The sequence below is a fragment of the Alexandromys fortis genome, unplaced genomic scaffold, assembly GCF_014885135.2.
Source record: "Alexandromys fortis isolate MF-2015 unplaced genomic scaffold, M_Fortis_MF-2015_v1.1 scaffold_7, whole genome shotgun sequence".
NCBI lineage: Eukaryota > Metazoa > Chordata > Mammalia > Rodentia > Cricetidae > Alexandromys > Alexandromys fortis.
Window position 1 is genome coordinate 5,615,553 of NW_026067920.1, and position 21,845 is coordinate 5,637,397.

At 43.4% G+C, this 21,845-nt stretch overlaps 1 protein-coding gene across 6 annotated transcripts in view; it reads left to right on the forward strand.

The window, feature by feature from the left end:
* The first annotated feature begins 301 nt into the window (after positions 1 to 301).
* Positions 302 to 21,845, forward strand: part of Prr14l (proline rich 14 like) — a 75,045-nt gene continuing 53,501 nt past the window's right edge. For 4 of the 6 annotated variants that reach the window (XR_007591410.1, XM_050140835.1, XM_050140838.1 and 1 more), the window contains exons 1-3: positions 302 to 508; positions 12,100 to 12,618; positions 21,554 to 21,626. Coding sequence is in view for 5 of the 6 variants with exons in the window: in XM_050140835.1 (XP_049996792.1) it covers positions 12,145 to 12,618; positions 21,554 to 21,626 (547 nt within the window). In the remaining variant the exon portion in view is untranslated. The remainder of the gene's footprint in view (positions 509 to 12,099; positions 12,619 to 21,553; positions 21,627 to 21,845) is intronic. The other 2 variants (XM_050140839.1, XM_050140840.1) reach the window with 2 other exon arrangements.

Below are 21,845 nucleotides of genomic sequence, written 5' to 3' on the forward strand. Positions count from 1 at the left end.
AGGGCCAAAGGGTGTCTTTTTTTGTTGTTGTTGTTTTGGTTTCTCTTTAGCTTCGAAGCCTGTCCTGGAAACGCACGCTGTACACCAGGCTGGCCTCGAACTCACAGAGATCCTCCTGCCTCTGCCTTTCAAGGGCTGGGATTAAATGCGTGTGCAACACCCGCCAGGCTGAGTGTGTTTCTCTTTAAGAGCCAGTGCGGTGGGGGCGGGGCTGAGTGTGTCGGGGGCTAGTAGAGGGCGGAGGTACGGGCTGGGAAGAGCGGCCCTCCGGAGTGCGCGCGCGCGCCGTGCGGGGGCGGGATCAAGACCCGTCCGCATGGCTGGCTGTGGCCCCGGATGAGGAAGTGCGGTAGGGAGGGGGGGGTCTGTAGAAGCGGTGGAGGCCGGAGCGCCCTCGGGCCTCGGCTCCAGAAGATCTGGTAGATTTGGCGTCGGCGGGGACAGCGGGGACCGAGGCAGCCGAGGCCAAGGTGGCAGCATGAGCACGGGCCGCGGAGCAGGCCACAGGGTAAGAGGCCCAGGCGGCCCCACAACGCCATGGGGGTCCTCCCCCGGCCGGTGCTGACTAAGGGGGTCCTGGCCCCCAGCCTCTCGGGGCGCTGAGGGCTGCGTTGTTCGTGACAGAAACACCCACAGATATCGAGTAGATCAGGCACCACGTCACTGGGAGAAAACAGCTTCTCGGAATCCTGGCTCCAGGGGAAAGAGGCTCCTTTTCAACTTCCATCTGCAGGGACCCCCTCCCCCCAACTTCTCTCCTTGGAGAGGCTAGCGCCCCTCTTCTGCACACGCCTTTCCTCGGGTCAGGTCTGTTTGTCCGCGAAGGGAGACCGTTTGTGGTGGTAAAGGGAAATTCTTTATTCTAAGGATTTAAGGGATTATCCCCCAAACGACCCCCACTTTTGGCAGCGTCTTCCAAGTGTAGATTCTCAACTTCCCTAAAAGGTGACAGAGGTATCCTTCTTTTTTGCAAAAAAAGGAAAAAAAAAAAAACAAAGCAAAACAAAAGATTTGTATTCTCTCCATTTTTCCCCTTCTCAAGATAAAGAGAGGAAGGCCCAGAATTTGAGTTACTGCGAGTCCTCCTCTCTCGCCGCCCCTCAGTCACGTCCAGCAAGGAAGCTTTGCTTTTTGTGTTTTTATTAGGTCTTCTACTGCTTCTCTTCCTCTTTTGGGGTGTGATATTTGCAAGTTTGTGTCTCCCACTTACCATCTTGACCTTGACTCTTCGCCTGGCAGTGGCAGCCCACCTCTAACCTGGTACTTTTTTTCTCTCTCTGAATTGGCATGAGGTGCCCAGTGAACTTTTGGTCAGTTGTAATATTGGTTGGTGAAGAAAGTAAAGTCATGCTCAAAGAAGCAGGTGTTTGCATGACTCTATCCTCCATCACTAATGTTTCACCCACTCTTTCCACCGGAAAGGCTTTTCCCACAATCCTATGATAAAGGATCTCTCTTTTCCTTTTGGATCCTACTGTACTCTAGTCCCCAAGTTAAGAAAGAGAGCCTTAGTGAAAATCAGAAGGAAAAAAAAAAGATTAAATTTTGTTGTTTTTCAAAACAGGGTTTCTCTGAGTAACAGCCCTGACTGTCTTCGAACTCTCTTTGTAGACTAGGCTGGCCTCAAACTCAGAAGATCCACCTGTCTCTGCCTCCTGAGTTCTGGGATTTAAATGTGTGACTAATATTTGGAAACAGATTATTATTATTATTTGAGATCAGGTCTCAATGCAGCCCAGCGTGTACCCTAGACTGACCTTCAACCCCTGACCCTTGACAGTTCTTCTGTCTCTGTCTCCAGAATGCTGCTGTTTTAGGCATGTTCCATCATGTGCCTTGTTTTCTTTTGAGACAGGGTCTCATGTAGCTCACACTGGTCCCATTTGCTATATAGCCAACTTCTGATTCTCCTATCTCCGTCTCTCCAGTAAAATTCTTAAGAGGGAGGGAAGCTTAATGTCACAAGGCAGACTTTTTTTGTCCACCAAATCTTTCTAGGTCTGCTTTCCCACTCCCTTCACTTGCCTTTGTGACAGGAAAAAAAAAAGCTTCCTTTTCTCTACATATCCTTTGCAGCCTCTGGTGATCCTAAGAGAAATAAGACTGGCCTTTCCCAGTATGGGAAGTGGTGCAGATGAAAACTTTTCCTACGTGGTCTCGTCAGTAGACATAAGGGCATTTTCAGTTTTATGCCCTCTGTTGAAAGATGGAGCCCCCCCCCCATGTTAGTTAAAAGGGAAAGGGCAGAAGTGCCTGAGGCCTCAGAGGCTCCCTGTACTGTTGATGTTTCAGTTTGCGTTGAGATCTTATTTAGAGACAGGTCTAGCCGTAGAGCTCTAGCTGGCCCCAAACTCACAGAGATCTGTCTGCCTCTGCTTCCCAAATGCTAGGATTAAAGGTGTGCGCCATCACATCCAGCTATGTGCCCACTGTTCTTAATAGCCTCACTCACCATTTATCCAAGTCTGTCCTTGAACTCTCAGCCCTCCTCTTGCCTCCGCCTCTTTCTAAGTGTGGGGCCTCAGGTGTGAGCCATTAAAGTTTCTTCTTTTTCTGTTCCTCAAGAAGAGGCCTCTTCTCCAAATTCTCTCATGGAAGAACTGACTATGGGTGTCTGAATGTCTCTTACAGAGGGACTGGCTACAGGATCTGAATCTTTGGAAAAGGTGAAAGAGGTGCTGGGAACTTCTGAGGGCCTGCTCATTCTTGTAGTGTTCCTTGCCACAAGCATGACAGTGCCCAGTGTTCCTTACTTCCATCCTTCTTTCCTCTATTTATTTATTTATTTATTTATTTATTTATTTATTTATTTATTTTCTGAGATGGTTTTCTCTCTATAGCCCTGGAATTCCCTCTGTAGACCAGGCTGGCCCCAAACTCACAGAGATCTGTCTGCCTATGCTTCCCAAATGCTGGGATTAAAGGTGTGCGCCATCACATCCAGCTATGTGCCCACTGTTCTTAATAGCTTCTTTTACATTTGAACTAAAGAGAAGGGATTATTGGGGCACATAGTTTTCTGTTCTGCTTTCTTTGAATAATTTGTTTGATTTGTTTTTTTTTTTTCCTCCTGTGTTTTTGCTTTATTGCTGTCAAGTTTTACATCCAAAACTATTATTTGGGAAAAGTTGAATTAATTGATTAGAAATGTTGCCACTGTAGGATTTTTGGCATTGCAAAATATCCTAATGAGACAGTTCTGATTTTGCCATCTTTTTTTTTTTGGAGGGGGGGGGGGATAGGGCACACACTTCCAGATTACCTGAAGGCACACTGAAGAAAAGCTTTCTTTTTTTGGTATGGAAAATGTTCTTAAATTGCCTTAAATGCCCATGAGTACCTACTGAAGGCATTAGTTTGAGCCCTATACTTCTGTTGATAACTGTTGTAGTGTGTGTGCTGAAACAAAAGAGAAGTTATCCTTTTCATAGTGGGCTTTTCTTGTGATTATTTTGGCTTGTTCCTTTTGCATGGAAAAAAAAAGCCCAGGAAAGCTCATTCACACTGAAGATGTTCCAGGCTGTGCAGCTAATGAGTGGAGTCTCTTGCCGGAGAGATTGAACTATTCCCTCCAGAGCTTTGCGTTGGAAACAGATAAGAGCTCAATTATTATAATATCTTTTTTTCATCTTTTTGTTTTGTTTTTTTGAGACAGTGTTTTTCTTTGTAACCCTGGCTGTCCTGGAACTCTGTAGACCAGGCTGGCCTCAAACTCAGAGATTCACCTGCCTCTCTGCCTCCTAGAATTAAAGGCGTGTGCCTGACCTCTTCCTCCCTTCCTTACTTCCTTTCTTTCTTTTTTTCCCTTTAACAAACTTGTGTTTTTTGTTTGAGACAGGGTCTCCTTGTATAGTCTACTGTGTAGCCCTGGCTGACCTGGAATTTGTGTTTCCCTGGTATTGGGGTAGTAAGCTTGTGTTAGGAACTTCATCTTTTATTGGAAATATTTTACTTTATACTTTGTACAAACATTAGTCACCTTACAAATACTGAAATAAATCTGTTCCCTAAAAAATCTAATACTTATTTGTACAGATGGCGAGGGTCATTTTTTTTAAGATTTATTTATTTCTTTTTGTTTTTTGAGACAAGGTTTCTCTGGAGCCTGTTCTGGAACTAGCTCTTGTAGACCAGGCTGGTCTCGAACTCACAGAGATACGCCTGCCTCTGCCTCCCAAGTGCTGGGATTAAAGGCATGCGCCACCATCACCGGCTAAGATTTATTTTTAAATTTCATTTTTATCTATCTATCTATCTATCTATCTATCTATCTATCTATCTATCTATCTAATTTTTCAAGACAACATTTCTTTGTATAGCATTGACTGTCTTGGAACTCACTTTGTTGACCAGTTTGGCCTCTAACTCACAGAGATCCACCTGCCTCTGCCTCCCAAATACTGGGATTAATGGTGTGTGCTACATCTCCCAGCTTTAAAACTTATGTATGTGAGTGTTTTGCTTGAATAAGTATATATCTGTGTACTGTGTGTTCTTGGTACCTGCAGAGACCAGAAGGGGGCATCACATTCCCAGAGCCAGAATTATAGACAGTTGTGAGCTGACATGTGGGTGTTGGGAATCAAACCAGGTCCTCTGGAAGAGCAACAAGTACTCTTAACCATTAAGCCATCTGTCCAGCCCAGTAACAGTCATTCTTAAGTTAATATGTTAATTTTCACTTAAACCTTAAACTAGATAATGACCTGGTATCCTTCCCCAGTAGCTTAGTTAAAAAGATGTTGTGTGCTTGAGTGTTTTACCTGCAATGTCCACAGGCACCAGAAGAGAGCATTAGATACCTGGAACTAGAGTTAGCAGAAGGTAGCTGCTATGTAGGTACTGAGAACCAAACCTGGGTCCTTTGCAAGAGCAGACAGTGCTCTGAACCACTGAGCCATCTTTTCAGCCTTAAGTTTAGAACTTTTTCTTTTACTTGCTTATTTATCTGTCTGTCTGTCTGTTTATAATGGAGACCATGTCTCACTGTGTACCCCTGCGTAGCTTGGAACTCTCTGTGTAGACCACATTAGCCTCAAACTCATCCATTTGTCTCTGCCTCTCTATATTGTGCTGGTTCCCTTGGAAGGTGGTTGTGATTTACCATATGGGTGCTGCGAACTGAACTCAGGTTCTTTGTGAGAATAGAAAGTGCCCTTAACCACTGAGCCATCATCTCTCCAGTCCCAAAACAATTGTATTATTCCAGAAAGAAGCTGCGCATTCCCTGTCACTTTGTGATGGCAGCACTCTTATCCCTAAGCAACTGCTAATACTTTATAGATTTTCCTATGCTTGATTTTCATATAAATAGAGTCTTACAATTCCTGGTTTTTCTGACAGGTTTCTTACATTTTTAGCATAGCTTTTTCAAAGTCTGTCAATTTTTTTTTTTTTTTTTTTTTGAGACAAGGTTTCTCTGTAGCTTTTGCCCCTGTCCTGGAACTAGCACTTGTAGACCAGGCTGGCCTCAAACAAAGATCCGCCTGCCTCTGCTTACCAATTGCTGGGATTAAAGGCGTGCGCCACCACCGCCTGGCAAGTCTGTCCATTATGTAATCTCCTGGTACTTTGTTCCTTTTTCTGACTTAATAGTCCCTTGTATAGCTAGGCAATATTTTGTTTATCTACTTATCAATGGTCATTTGTATTTTTTTCTGTTTTTTGTCCACTGTGAATGTTTGTATCCAGGTTTTTGTTGACATGTTTGCTATGTATATACCTAAGGGTGGGCTTTTTGAATCAAGTAGTAAGTAACTATGATCAAAGGAAGAGTTTGTTGGGGTTTTTTGTTTGTTTTTGTGTTATTGTTGTATTTTTTTCTCAGTGCTAGGGATTGGACACACCCCATTTTTTATTATTTATTTGTGTTTGTGGGTATCTGTGTATATGCTTGTGGTAACCTCAGAGGCCAGAAAAGTTGGATCCCCTGGAGCTGAGTTAGAGCAGGTTGTGATGTGCTCAGTGTGGTAGCTTGGAACCTAACTGTGGCCCTGTGGAGGAGCAGTGCTCAGTCTGAGCTGTGGAACCATATTTTCATCCTACGACCCAGGATCTTCCATGTTAGGCAAGCACTTCACTGAGCTATGGAGACAGAACTGGGTTTTCCTCAGCAGAGAGGCTTCAAGGAAAAGTGAAGTCATCGAGGAAATGAAACACTAGGAAGAGAGTTATGGATTAGTGTTTGAGAACACTCATATCTCCCTGGTGGGCAGGGAGAACGAGGTCTTGCACACGAGGAGACCAAGAAGTCTGTGTGCATCCGTAAACTTGGTTTTCTTTAGCTGGAGAGTGCCTGTGGATCCCAGTTTGACCACACTCACTGTCCTTCTTGGTCAGGTGCTGCACTTGCAGGTGTGTTCCTTCCTACAGGGAGATGAGATACACTTGCTTTTTTTATATTTGTGTATGTGTGTGTATGAGGTGTATGAATGTGGGCCTGTGTTCACCACAATGGGTGTGTAGAGGCTAGAGGACAACTTTTTGGGGGATTGGGTCTCCTTCAGTTTGTGAGTTTCAGGGATTGCATTCAGGTCAGCAGATTGAAAAGCAAGCAGGTTAACTGCTGAGCCATCTTGGTGACCCATCTTTACAGTATTTTTTCCTGTACTTATCTAGTTTGTGTGCAGTGTGATAACTAGGAAGAGGAATCCAAACAAAGTTCAAATTGAAGTATTTCCTATTTCTTTTTGGCACCAGATAGCAATTCCAGTTTACTTCCGCTAACTCCCTCATGTACAGATGACCTAAAATATGAAGTACCTTCAGAAATATCCAGTGGCTAGAGAAGAAAGATTCTAACTCTAAAAGTGATAAATTAGTGTCAGCACTGCTTTTTTTTAAAGATACTTTTTATTTTTAGTTGTTTATTTTTTATTTATTTGGTTTTTCGAGACGGGGTTTCTCTGTAGCTTTAGAGCCTGTCCTGGAACTAGTTCTTGTAGACCAGGCTGGCCTCGAACTCAGAGATCTGCCTGCCTCTGCCTCCCAAGTGCTGGGATTAAAGGCCTGCGCCACCATCGCCTGGCGGCTTTTTTTTTTCCTTGTATGTTTTTTGAAACCAGTTTTCCCTGAGTGTCGTAGGCTGGTCTTAAATCCTAAGTTCTCCTAGCTTCAGCCTCCTCTGAGTGCTAAGATTACTATAGTGCTTAATGATTTAGGCAATTTTTATTCATTTTTTAAAAAGCTAATGTCTATGTGTGTGTGGCCCTGAATTAGTTCATGAGCACTAGTCATTCAGGTGCCCTCAGAGACCAGAAGGTGTCAGATCCCCTGCAGCTGGAGTTACAGATGTACAGATGGTAGTGCTTATCATCCATCTTTCCAGCCCCCTCAGTTTAGGCAATTCTGGTTTTTTGAGACAGGATTTCTCTGTAGCTTTGGAGCCTGTTCTGGAACTAGCTCTTGTAGACCAGGTTGGCCTTGGTCTCACAGAGATCTGCACGCCTCTGCCTCCCGAGTGCTAGGATTAAAGGTGTGCGCCACCTCCACCTGGTGGCAATTTTGGTTTTATTTTTTTATTTACTTTTGAGACAGGGTTTCACTATATGGCTCTGACTGACCTAGAGCTTGCTGTACAAACCTGGCTGTTCTCAAACTCACATACAGAGTTCTGTCTTCCTCTGACTCCCAAGTGTTAGTACTAAAGGTGTGTGCAACCACTCCCATCCAAAAGCATATATTCCCTACATTTTCTTTACTTAAGTGTTTAATTTTTATATGTTTTGCCTGTTCTGTCTTTTTTTTAATGATTTATTTAACTTTATGTTCATTGATGTGAAGGTGTCAGATTTCGTGGAACTGCATTTTCAGACAGTCATGAGCTGCCATGTGGGTGCTGGGAATCGAACCCGGGTCCTCAGGAAGAGCAGTCACTGTTCTTAACTGTTGAGCTATCTCTCCAGTCCCCCTGCCTGTTCTGTCTTATCCTACGTCTGTGCAGTGTCCTTGGAATCCAGAAGAGGGTGTTGGGTCTCCTGGGACTGGTGTTCCAGATGATAGTAAGCCACCTTGTGAGTGATGGGAACTGAACCCAAGACCTCTTGAATAGGCAGCTCGTGCTCTGAACCACTGAGCCATAGCTCTAGTCCCTGGCCCAAGAATTTTAGAAAACCTTTTTTGTTGTTTTTCTGTTTATTTTTTTTACAGAGGGTTTCTCTGTGTAGCTCTGACAGTCCTGGAACTCCCTTTGTAGACCAGGGTGGCTTTGAACTCACAAAAATCCTCCTGCCTCTGCCTCTGGAGTGCTGGGATAAAGTCGTATGACACCATCTCCCACTCAGAAAACCTTTTTAACTCTTTGTTTAAAAATTTTTAGTTTAAACCAGGTCCATGCCTTTAAACCTAACATTCAAGATCAAGAATCTTACGTGGGATCTCTAACTTTGGGTCAGCCTATTTAGCTGGGTAACTGTTTGCTTTCTATAGTTTCTACTCTTTAAATTGGGGACAGTTTCTTAAACTATTTCTTTTTCGTTTAGGTTAGGAGAAACATTAAGAATTAACATAGAGGAAGTAGGAGAAATGGCTCAGTCATTAAGAAGAGCATTGGATGCTCTTCCAGAGAACCCAGGTTCAGTTCTCAGCCCCTACATGGTAGTTAACAACTGTCTGTAACATCGGCTCCAGGGGAACTGATGCTGTCATGCAGATATACATGCAGGCAAAACACCAATGCATATGAAATAAAAAGAAATAAATTGGCTGAGCAGTGGTGACAGATGCTTTTAATCCCAGCACTTGGGAGGCAGAGGCAGGTGGATCTCAATGAGTGTGAGGTCAACCTGGTCTACAAAGGGAGTTCCAGGACAGCCAAACATACACAGAGAAACCCTATCTAAAAAACAACAAAACAAAAAACCCAAAAACAAATAAAAAAAGAATTAGCTAATCCCAGCACTTGAGAGGTAGAGGCAGGCAGACTTCTGTGAATTCGAGGCCATCCTGCTCTATAGAGTGAGTTCCAAGACATCCAAGGTAACACAGATAAACCATGTCTCAATAAACCAAAAAAGAAGAAGAAGAAGAAGAGGAAGAAGAGGAGGAGGAGGAGGAGGAGGAGGAGGAGGAGGAGGAGGAGGAGGAGGAGGAGGAGGAGGAGGAGGAAGAATTAGCATGTGACACAGTGTGTGTTCTCTGTGCTCTCCCTATCTTCCTCCATGTCCCTCCCCCTTCCTCCCCATGTTCTCCCTATCTTCCTCTGTCCCAGCTCCTCTGTGCTCTCCCCATCTTCTAGTCTCACCCCCTCTCTGTGCTCTCCCTATCTTCCTCCCACATTGAATTTAAGGCTTCATGCATGCCAGGCAAGTGCTCTACCACTGAGCTATATTTTCATCCATGTACTGCAAAATACTTAGGTGAAATATTTCAGCAAATAGCCTGTTTCTAGCATTCAGTACAAGAAATTGAACCATCAGCACAGTGAGAGTCCCCTCCTCTTCTTCTGTAGTATATCATATTAGGCTTGTCATTTTCCACCTCCTCGGGTGTGGTGTTAAGATCTATAACAAGAAGGTGATACTGGCTCAGTTTAGCTCACGGGATTGTTCTGTGAATTAAATGGGTGGTTGCTATAAAAACTCTTGGAAATCTCAAGCAGCTGAATAAAAATCAAAAAGGATTCTGCTAAAGGAGTTGTGTTAGTTAGGAACTTGTACTTTTCTGGGTAGATTTCAATGTAAATCTATGTAAAGGGGTGGAATTGCATTTTCCAGTATCTATCTTCAAAGAAGAAAGGTAAACATATTAAAATTTTCAATATCCTTCAGCATATTCACTCACCAAAAATTTATTGATAGTAGGATCTGAGTTTGATCCCTGGAACCTATATAAAAATGCCAGATGTCACCTGGGTGGTGGTATCCCGTGCCTTTAATTGCAACACTGTAGAGGCAGAGATGTACCGAGCCTTTCTCTGTCCTACCAGCCAGCTCCCAAATAACAACATGGAGACTTACTAATTGTGAAAGCTTGGCCTTAGTTTAGGTTTGTTTAACTAGCTCTCATACCTTAAGTTAGCCCATTTCTAATTATCTATGTTCTTTCTCAATGTTTTGTTACTTACTGCCCATCCTACCCATCCTGCTTTCTCCATGTCTCCTTATGTCTCTCACATGCCTAGATTCCTCCTCTCTCTCTGCCCACAAGTCCCATCTATGCCTCCTGCCTATCTATTGGCTGTTCATCTTTTTATTACATCAATCACAGCAATATACTTTTACACAGTGTACAAATATCCCACAACACAGAAGCAGGTGGATCTCTGTGAGTTTGAAGCAAGCCTGGTTTATAGAATGAGTTCTAGGACAGCCAGGACTACACAGTGAAACCCTGTCTCAAAATAAAACAAGTAAGGCGGGAAAAAAAAGCCAGGCGTCATTCCTGAACAGGACAGGGAGAGATGAAGATTGATAGCTTGCTGGCTATCAGTCTAGCCTAATTGGCGAGCTCTAGGCCAGTGAGAGACTGTCTCAGAGGAGGTGGATAGTATTCCTGAGAATGACACTGAAAATTGTCCTGTACCCTCCCTGTGCACCGGTACACACACAGCACATAAGTGTAAACAAACAAATCCCTACAACCTTCCTAAGGAGTGGCTAGATGTCAAGTGCCACTCTGGAATATACCAGTGAACAAGGTGTGTAAAGTTCATGCCTTGAAATCAGCTAGAGAAGCACCTTTATTTTCTAGTTGGTGTCAGGACTGGTTTTAGAAGTACATTGCTGTGTTTGCTCAATTTTTTTTTCCTGAATTAAAAAAAATTCTTTGAGCCAGGCAGTGGTGGTGCATGCCTTTAATCCCAGCATTCAAAAGGCAGAGGGAGGTAGATCTATGTAAAATTGAGGCCAGAAGAGAGCGAGTTTCAGGACAGGCTCCAAAGCTGAGAAACCCAGTCCTGAAAAACCAAAGGGGGGAAAAACTTCTTTGAAAGAATTATCTTTTTATTTATTTATTTGAGAAAGGGTCTCTCTGTGGAGCCTGGCATGCAACTTACTCTGTAGACCAGTCTGTCCTCAAACTCACAGAGCGAGCCTGTCTCTGCCTCCTGAGTAGTGGGGATTGAGGGCATGTGCCACCAGACCTGGCTGTTACTTAGTATGTGTATTTATATATCTGTGCAGATGAGTGTAGCTTCCTAAAGATGCTGGAGGGGTTCAGTTGCCCTGGAGCTTGAGGTACTGATAGTTTTGAACTGTTAAGCATGGGTGCAGACTCACGTGGGAACCCAACTCATGTCATCTGCAGGAACAGTATACACTTTTAACCACTTAGCCATTTTGCTAGCCCACCTTCCCCCACCACTATTCTTGAGATGGCTCAATGTTAGCCCAGGATAGCCTCGAACTCACTCTGTAGTTGAGGCTGTTCTTGCGCTCTGTCAATCCTATCTCAGCCTCCTGGATAATAGGATCACAAGTGTGAGCCCCAACACCCAATGGTAGTGGTTAGTTTTGGTGGCGTTGGGGCTGAACTCAGGCTTTATATACCTGAGTATGTGCTCTACCACAAAGCTATATTATGTGCTTCTCATTTAAACAATATTCACAAGGCAGTGTTTCAGTTAAGGTCAATGACATGCCTGCTGAAGATTAAGAGGTGTGTTTTTCTACAAATTCATTAGACATTTTGGTATCCAAGAATGCTGGCATTTGGGGGCTGGAGAGATGGCTCAGAGGTTAAGAGCATTGCCTGCTCTTCCAGAGGTCCTGAGTTCAATTCCCGGCAACCACATGGTGGCTCACAACCATCTGTAATGAGGTCTGGTGCCCTCTTCTGGCCTGCAGACATACACACAGACAGAATATTGTATACATAATGAATAAATAAATAAATATTAAAAAAAAAGAATGCTGGCATTTGAAGTTGAATTTGTTTTTCTTTTTTTTTCTTTTCTTTTTTTTTTTTGAGACAGGATTTCTCTGTGTAACAGTTCTGGCTGTCCCAGAACTCACTTTGTAGACCAAGTCTATCCTCCTGCCTCTGCCTCCTGAGTGCTGGGATTTGCCTGGCTATTTTCCATATTTTAACCTTTGTGAACTGACACAGTTCTTTTACCTGTCAAGGTTTTAAACTTGTATCCCTTCCTTTGGTTTGTGTCAGGGTAAGCCATTGATGTAAAAGACTTCGTAATCTCCGACTGCCCTAATGCTGTCATCTGGAGTAGAGACTCAGCCAATTCTACTTGATTCCTCCATGCCTGCTGTGGTACAGGAATTATACTCTGAACTCCCAGTAAGTGTCTCCAAAGAGCTTCATGCTGAGAAGCAGCCAAGTATGATCCCCGATGTAAAACCTGGAGCCTCATGCGCTCATGTAAGTCAGAGTAGGGCATCACCCCTGGAGCTACAGAGGACTCATGCAGAAGGCTGTTGTGAAGAAACCTTTGAGACCTTGGATTATGGGGGCAAGACTGGGTGGTGCGGACTAGTGGACCCTACAGCAAGAGGGCCTATGGCTTTTGAGATCTTGGATAGGGAAGAGAGAACCAAGAGCATGGAGCCAAAGGTCTTCAGAGAGCAAGGAGACCAGGCCGAAGTTTTCAGAGACCCCTGTGAGGGAGCAAAGGAAGAGCCATGCCAACATTCCACAGCTACTAAAGAAAAGGTCTGCCCCAGTCAGGTAAGAATGAGTCTCGATGCAGAGAGGTTTGCGTGTGGGAGACAACACTGCAGAGCAGTGCTGCTCATGATAAGTTACAGGTGCTGACAGGTAGCCTTCGACCTAGTCTCGAAGCAGTTTAAAAAAATAGGGATTTTTTGTTGTTGTTGTTGTTTGTTGTTGTTGATTGTTTGTTTGTTTGTTTTTTGTTTTTTGAGACAGGGTTTTTCTGCCCAGTCACCACCGCCCAGCGATTTTTTTTTTTGATGTAAGTCACTGCTGTGCTCTCACTACTCTCGCTATTGTAGGAATTATTGAATCTCTAAAAAAGTGCATTTCTTTTTTTAAAATTATTAATTTTGTTTTATGTGCATTGGTGTTTTTCGTGCATGTATGTCTATGTGAGGGTGTCAGATCTTGGAGTTACAGACAGTTGTTAGCTGCCTTGTGGGTGCTAAAAGACCAAATAAACGTTGCCCAGCTGTGGTGGCACATGCCTATTATCCCAGGAGGCAGAGGTAGGTGGATCTCTGTGAGTTCAAAGCTAGTCCATTTTACATAGTGAGTTCCATGATACCGAATGTCACAAAGTGAGATCCTGTCTCAAAAATAAACCAAACAGAAAGACCATTGCAAAAAAAATAAGGTGGAGATAGAAGACACCTGACATAAACCTCTAGCTTCTATATACGCAGGCATGGGTAAGCACACATACATGTACACACACTACACAACTAACAACACACGCACAGACGCAGAGAAAGATTTTAATATTTGGGACATTGTGATACGAGGATTGTCCTGAGTTGGAAACTAGTCTGGATTACACAGTGAGTTTAAAGGTCAGGCTGGGCACAGGAAAAAGAGAGGAGTAAGTTGTATAGTAAGTAAGTTGTAGATGGAAGTTTCTGTCCTGCCTGGTCCCAGAGCCATTATACCCAAAGAAACACACAGAAAGAACCTTACGTTAATTATAAACTGTTTAGCCTATTAGCTCAGGATTATTATTATTATTATTATTTTTTTTTATTTTCGAGATGGGGTTTCTCCGTAGCTTTTGGTTCCTGTCCTGGAACTAGCTCTTGTAGACCAGGCTGGCCTCGAACTCACAGAGATCCGCCTGCCTCTGCCTCCCAAGTGCTGGGATTAAAGGCTTGTGCCACCACCGCCCGGCACTCAGGATTATTATTAACTAGCTCTTATAACTTAAATTATTCTTGTCTATGTTTAGCCATGTGGTTTGGTACCTTTTCTCAGTGAGGCATTCTCATTTTGCTTCCTCTGTGTCTGAGTGGTGATTGCGCCTCTGCCTTTTCTCTTTCCAGAATACTAGTCTGGTCGCCCTGCCTACACTTCCGGTCTGGCTATTGGCCAATCAGTGTGTTATTAAACTAATAAGAGTGACAAATCTTTGCAGTGTACAAGGGCATTATCCCACAGCAGTGCCTTTGAGTCCAGCACTCTTGAGGTGGAGGATGGAGGATCAGAAATTCAAACTCATTGAGATTTGCCTGCCTCTGTCCTAGCCTCTCAAGTGCCGAGATTAAAGGTGTTCACCACGCCATCACTGCCTAGCTGTTTATGTTTTTGAGACAAGGTTTCTCTGTATCCCTGACTGTCCTGGAACTCAACTCTGGAGTCCAGACTGTCCTCAAATTCAGAGATCTGTCTGCCTCTGCCTCCTCAGTGCTGAACCAGTTCTTTTTTTAATTTTAGCTTGTATGGTTTTGTTTTTGTGACAAGGTCTTTATTCTATAGCTCAGCCTGCCCTTTAAATACAAGATAATCCTCCTGCCTCAACTTCCTGAGTATCAGGACTAGAAGAGTGCAGTACCATGCCTGTACTTTTCTTCTTATGTAATTATAGTTCTAGGGGGCTCATATGCTGTCTTCTGGACTCTTTGGGTACCAGACATGGCATGCATACACTCACACATACACTTAAACTTTTGAGCTAGAGTCTTACTATGTAGTCTTGCCTAAATGGCTTTGAAATAATACTTAGCTGAAGTTGTAGATACTTGCAGATTAATTCATTTGAGGGAAGTAGAATTCTCATGTCATTCAGTACATTGGAACGGTGTTATTGATTTCAATATCCCTTGTCTTAGTTTACTACTGCAATGAAGAGACACCATGATTAAGGCAATTTTATTTTTTTTTAATTTTTTTTTGTTTGTTTGTTTTTGAGACAGAGTTTCTCTGTAGCTTTGGAGCCTGTCCTGGAACTAGCTCTTGTAGACTAGGCTGCCTTGAACTCACAGAGATCTGCCTGCCTCTGCCTCCTGAGTGCTGGGATTAAAGGCGTGCTCCACTACCACTCAGCAATCCAGGCAACTTTAAAAGAAAGTGTTTAGTTGGGGTCTTGGTTACTTCATAGGGTGAGTCTGTGGGCATTTTGGCAGGTAGCATGGCAGCAGCCAGGCAGGCAGGCCTAGTGCTGGAGCAGTAGCTGAGAGCTTATATCTGATCCACAAGCAAGGGGCAGAGGGATAACTGAGAATTATATGGGCTTTTGAAACCTCAAAACCTATGCCTTAGTGGCACACCTCCTCCACAAGGCCACACCTACCTCCTAATCCTTCCCAAATTTCTGCCAATTAAGGAACAAGCTTTTGCTGGGGGCCAGTCTCATTCAAATCACCACACTGTTCATATATTTAATCAATTTCTGTACTTCTGTATGTCCCAGCTTCTTGGTTTGTCTCTTTGTTGAGGCAAATTCCTTTTTGTAGCCCAGGCTGGTCCTTTAACTCCTCATGTAGCCAAGGTTGACTGTGTCCATCATTCCAAAAGAGATACTTTAAGAAAACAGACTTAACAGTTTCAGGCTGGAGGTTCAGTTCAATGGCTGAGCCCTTCACTGGCTAGCATGCAGGAGGTGCCGTTGCATCCCCGAGTGTTGCAAAATCAAACACAAAACACCTGCAGTTTGAGCAGGTCACTTAGTATTATTAGCTTAATGGTCTCAGTGGAAGAGCATGTAGCCCTCCTGGGTTTGGTCTTCAGCACAACAGTAAACAAAACATAGAATTGGGATCTATAGAATTGCTGCTAAGAGCTGGGCAGTGATGGCTCACACCTTTGATCCCAGCACGTGGGAAACAGAGGCAGGCAGATCTCAGTGAGTTTGAGGCCAGCCTGGTCTACAGAGTGAGTTCCATGGCAGCCAAGGCTGATACACAGAGAAACCCTGTCTTGAAAAAAAGTATTGCTGCCAAGAAAAGACATGTCATCGAATCGTCTGATTGACAGAACTGTCTTATCTGGATCAAGAAGAATTATGCTCTGTTTCTCTGGTCAGGCTACAGTAGGGTTGCACGCTTCCCTCCATGTCATGTGCACTAATGCTCTCATGGACAAGAATTCACGTGGGTGGCAGAACCTGAAAACATACTGTTGGAAGCTAGGTTGTTGTGTGTATGACTTAAGAAACTTATGAAAGAAAAGTCAGGATTATTTTGGTTTTATTCTTGTTTTTTTTCCCCCTAAATCTCTTAGGAGATTTGAGAAGAGCTTTCAAGCATTTGGATGGCTATCCAACAGAAGTGAACCTGCTGGACACAGTCAGATTCATTGGGCAGCATAGGGTAGCTAGTAGTTGCTAAGCATTCTCAGGTCATGGCAGTCTGAACACTGCAGCCCTCTGAGACAAAGAAACATGCTGTTTACACAGCATTCAGGCTTATGGAACCAGACATCCTCAAAGTAATAACCCTTTTTAAAGATAATTTAGTCAATCTTATTTTATGTGCATTGGTGTGAAGGTATCATACCAGATCCCCTGAAACTGGAGTTACAGACAGGTATGAGCTGTCATGTGGGTGCTGGGAATTGAACCCCTGTCTTCTCAAAGAGCAGCTTTAACTCTTAACCACTAAGCCATCTCTCTAGCCCCTGTAATAACCCTTAATAGACTGGCAGACTACCACATAGTTGAGAGCTGTAGCCAGGCTTTGTGGTAGTCTCATTATTTGAGAGGATGAGGGAGGAAAATTGCTATCTGTTAAAGAACAGCCTGGACTACATAGTGAATATCATGTCAGAGCTAGATAGTAAGACCCTAACTTGAAAAAAGCAAAAACAAACAAACCAGATAAATTAAGAGAACATACTTTCAATATATAATTTATAAATAGCTTGCCTTGTACAAAGAGGATTCTTTGTTTTACTTTTTGAGACAGGGTCTCTATGTAGTGCTGGATATTCTGGAGCTTGCTCTGTAGACCAGGCTTGGCCTTGAACTCACAGAGATCATTCTGCCCTGCCTCCCAAGTGCTGGGATTAAAGGTGTGAGCCACCGTACATAGAGAATTTTTGAACTGAATTAAGAACAAAACACAGCCTGGTGGTTCACATCTTTAATCCCAGCACTCGGGAGGCAGAGGCAGGTGGATCTCTGTGTGTTCGAGACCAGCCTGGTCTACAAGAGCTAGTTCAGGACAGCTAGGATTGTTACACAGAAAAACCCTGTCTCGAAAAAGAAACAACCCAACTGGGACTTGTAGTGCATATCTTTAATTCTACCATTCCTCTCAAAAGCTAACTTTTTTTTTTTTTTTTTTTTTTTTTTTTTTTTTAAGACAGGGTTTCTCCATAGCTTTTAGTTCCTGTCCTGGAACTAGCTCTTGTAGACTAGGCTGGCCTCGAACTCACAGAGATCCGTCTGCCTCTGCCTCCCAAGTGCTGGGATTAAAGGCGTGCGCCACCACTGCCCGGCTTTCTTTGAATCCTTTAGACAGTACATACATCACCCTGAGTTCAGTTTCCCAGGCATGATGATCCATGTCTGTAATCCCAACATTATAGAGGGAGAGGAATAATAATCCAGGAGCTCAAGAGGAGCTTCAGGTACACAGCAAAACCAGGCCAACCTGGGCTAGATGACACCTGGTGTCAGAAGAAACATGAGAATGTAAATTAGAAACACTTGAGTGTAAACTAACAAAAAATTCTTTGTTGCTTTAGAGTTGTGTCAGAAGGTACAAAATTTTTTTTTTCAAGACTTTTTTTTTAAAGATTTATTTATTTATTACGTATACAGTATTCTCAGTATTCTGTCTATAGGCCAGAAGAGGGCACCAGATCTTATTACAGATGGTTGTGAGCCACCATGTGGTTGCTGGGAATTGAACTCAGGACCTTTGGAAGAGCAGGCAGTGCTCTTAACTGCTGAGCCATCTCTCCAGCCCCAAGGTACAAAATTTTGAACTAGTAATTTTGTTTCTTTGTTGAGAATACTTCATTATTGGAAAAGAATTTTTTTTAAAAATTATTGTTTTGAGATTATAATCTAACATGTTTTCCTTCCCTTTCCTACCTCTTCATTCTTCTATATACCCTCTCTTCTCTCCTGAAGCAGAACGCATCAGATGGGGAGATGTGACTCAGATAATCTGCCCCAGCCTCTCAAAGGCCGTTGGCTGAAGGAGGTTCCCCATCACTCTCCTTCAAATTTATGATGCTTACTTTTTACATTAAGTGTTTGCATGCATATATGTAAATACATTTATGTTCCTAAATATAGCCTGCTAAGTCTGTATAATGTTACTTGTATGTGTGTTTTCAGGGCTGACACTGGACAGCCGGTTGGTGTGCTCTTCCTTGAGGAAGACCACCTTTCCTGCTCCGAGCTTTTGTCAGTTGCCTTGTCTTTGTGCAGTAGATGAGGGAAAGTCCATGAGGCCTAAAGAAGCCATTGCACAGATTTTTTTTTAAATTTATGTGTATGAATATTTTGGCTGTGTGTATGTATGTACACGATGTGTCTGCCTGGTACCTGTGGAGGGCAGAAGAGGGCTTCACATCTTGAAACTGGAGTTAAATGATAGTTGTGAGCCATCATTTGGGTGCTGGGAGCCGAACCCAGGTCCTCTGCAAGAGCAACAAATGCTCTTGACCACTGAACTATCTGTCCAGTACCATGATCTTTCTTTTACTTTTCTTTCTTGTAATTTTTGCTTTATTTATTCATTTATTTGGAGTTTTTTGAGGGATGGTTTCTCTGTGTAGCCTTGCCTGTCCTGGAACTCTACAGACCAGGCTGGCCTCAACGCCAAGGTTCGCCTGTCTCTCTCTCACAGTGCTGGTATTAGAGACATGTGCCCCCTGCCCAGCATATAAAAGGATTTCTTGTTGGAAATAAAATTTCAGTGACTTAAAAGTGGAAACTCCGGGCAGCGGAGAGATATCTCCATCCATAAATGCTTGCTTGCTATGTAAGCATGAGGACCTGAGTTTCATCCCCAACACTCATAAGAAGCCAAAGCTTATGGCACACTTGTAATCTGGAGGGTCTCTGGGGCTCTCACTGACCAGCCTAACCGATCCTTATCACTGAGAGACTGCCTCAAAAAAGGTGAGGGCTGGTTGAGATGACTCTGAAGATAAAGTGTTTAATGTACAAGCCAGAAGACCTGAGTTTGATACCCAGAACCCATAGAAAGATGTGAGAGAACCAACTCCACAAAATTGTCCTCAGACCTTCAGGTGTGCACAGAGGCACATGCCCTCCCTCCCATCACACACACAATAATAATAAAGGAAAGGAAGAAAATTGAGGTGGATGGCTTGTGAGGAATACCATCAAAGACCAACATCTGGCCTCTACCTGTACACATGCAAATCCATGGGTGCGTACATACACAATGGAGAAATGTTTTTATAAAGGTAGAAGCAGAATTGATGTTGATAAGCTGTTCTTGGGTCTGCAGGGCTCTGTTGTCCCTAGTTTGCTGTGGCTCTGATCTCATGCAGCAGAGCAGTATGTAAAGCATGTTGCCGAGGTGTGAAAGCTTTCTGTGACTTCATAATCGGTGCCTCAAAGCTGCAGTTTTTCTGAATTGAGATACAGAGGAAAACTTCTGTAAAAGTTCCTCTCTCCCTATAAAGGTGTAAGAAACTAGAAGGTCCATTAAGAAACTAGAAGGTCCATCTGGTGATAAATCTTTTCTTTCATTAGAGTGTTGGCACTTGAAATCAGGGCCAGTTAGGCACTGTACCAACCAGTGCGTCTCCAGCACTATTTGTCTTTCCCAGAAAAAGTCTCAACTCTGTAGCCCAGAGACTGGACTCTTAACATCTGCGCTTCTTCCACCTCAGCCTCTACAGAGCTGAGATTACAAATACGGGCCACCAGAGCCACATCCAGGGGGTATTCTTGCTTGCTTTCTTTATTTCCTTCCTTTGTTCCTTTTTTTCTTCCTTCCTTCCTTCCTTCCTTCCTTCCTTCCTTCCTTCCTTCCTTCCTTCCTTCCTTCCTTCCTTCCTTCCTTCTTTCCTTCCTCTATCCTTCTTTCTTTTAGCCTTCCTTTTTCTTTTTTTTATTGAGCTATATATTATTCTCTGCTCCCTTCCTCTCTCCTCCCCTTCTGCCCTCTCCCATGATTCCCACGCTCCCAATTTACTCAGGAGATCTTTATTTTTTCAAGACAGTGTTTCTTTGTGTAGACCAGGCCAGCCTGGTCTACAGAGATTTGCCTGCCTCTGCATCCTGAGTGCTGAGATTAAAGGTGTGTGTCACAGTGCATATCATATGCTTTGTTGTCTTTGAGTCTGGGTTTGATTTGCAGTACCCATGTGGTTACAACCATCTTTAACTGCAGTTCCAGGGAATCCGACACCCTCTTCTGACCTCTGCAGGTACCAGGCACACATGTACATTTGTTCAAGCAAAACATTCATGCACATAAAATAAATTAAACATGAACAAAAACGGGACTGAAGTTTTCTCAGTGGTTCTAACCACTCTTAGTACTGGTTGTTTTTTAGAGGTCCCTAGTTCAATTTCCAGCACCCCCCAAGGCAGCTTGTAACTTGTTTTCAGTTCTGGGAGATCCGATGCCTTCTGTGGCCTCCAAGGGCACTGCATGCAGGCAAATAGGCACTCATGTATAAAAAGAAAATACATTTTTAAATCAAAAAGTCTTTTTAAATTTTAAAGTAATTTGATTTACATAAAATGAAAAGGTAGAACAAAAGTTTGAAGCCTCAATTTATTCGATTGAGGGTTTTTTTGTTTTTTTTGACGAGGTTTGACAATATTGTCTTGCTGGCCTAGAACTTGCTATGTAGACCATACTGGCTTTGAACTTAGAGGTTTCTGTGCCTCTGCAGAGCTGGCATTCAAAGTCACAATTCAGCCATTAACCTCCCAGTTTGTTTGTTTGTTTTTCAAGACAGGGTTTCTCTGTAGCTTTTGGTGCCTGTCCTGGAGCTAGCTACTAGCTCTTGTAGACCAGGCTGGCCTCGAACTCAAAGAGATCCGCCTGCCTCTGCCTCTTGAGTGCTGGGATTAAAGACCTCCGCCACCTCTGCCTGACCTAACCTCCCAATTTTAACCAGTTTGCCAGTGTCTTATAGCTGCAGTTCCTGAGATCTGGCTGGCTCCTCCTCTTCTTGTCATTGTTCTCTCCAACCCCCTCATTAAAGTTAACTTTTCAGAGCTGCCTTGTGAGCTGCATGCCTGAGCAAAGGAGCACAGAGAACCCTTGGAAGGAGGAAAGGGGCGGGCACTGGCCTTCCCTCTGCCACCCATGCTTCTGTCCTGTACCTGCACCAAGTGCACCTGTACCCTCATTTTATTTCTTATTTTCAGAAGGCACTCAGGAGCTGACACATAGCTGCGGTCCCACCACTCTAGAGGCTGAGGCAGGAGGATTATAGCTATTTGAGTCTGACCTGGGTTAAATGGTGACCCCCTACCTCCAAAATCTAAAACAAACAAACAAAAAAAGCAAGCATTAATAAGCTTTTGTTTTTCTCTGTTTCAAGTTCAAATTCTAGAGAAGTAATACATTTTACTTACTAACCTGAATTTGAGCTTTCCTTTCTATCTCAATGCCTGTGACTGTTGGCAGTTTTCCTGGAGTCACACTGAGCTCTGAAGTAATAACTGACGTCTGTGAACTCAGGTACCTCTGCATCAGCCATTGACTGTTGGGTTTTCTTGTTGCAGGATGTCCTCCTGATGCAATCCAACAAAGAACCTGTATGTGCAGAGTTCCCTGGAGATCTGCTAAAGAAAAAAGGTATGATACTTCTTTTTGTTTGTTTGTTTTTTTGAGACAAGGTCTTTTTTATGTAGTCCTGGTTGGCCTAGAACTCATAGATAGCCACCTGCCTCTGCCTCCAGAATGCTTTGATTAAAGGCATGCGCCACCACACCTGTGAAGATTTTTATACGACTCACTTACTATTTATGTGTGTGTTAGCTTAAGGAAGTGTATACCACTTGTGTAGAAGCCATT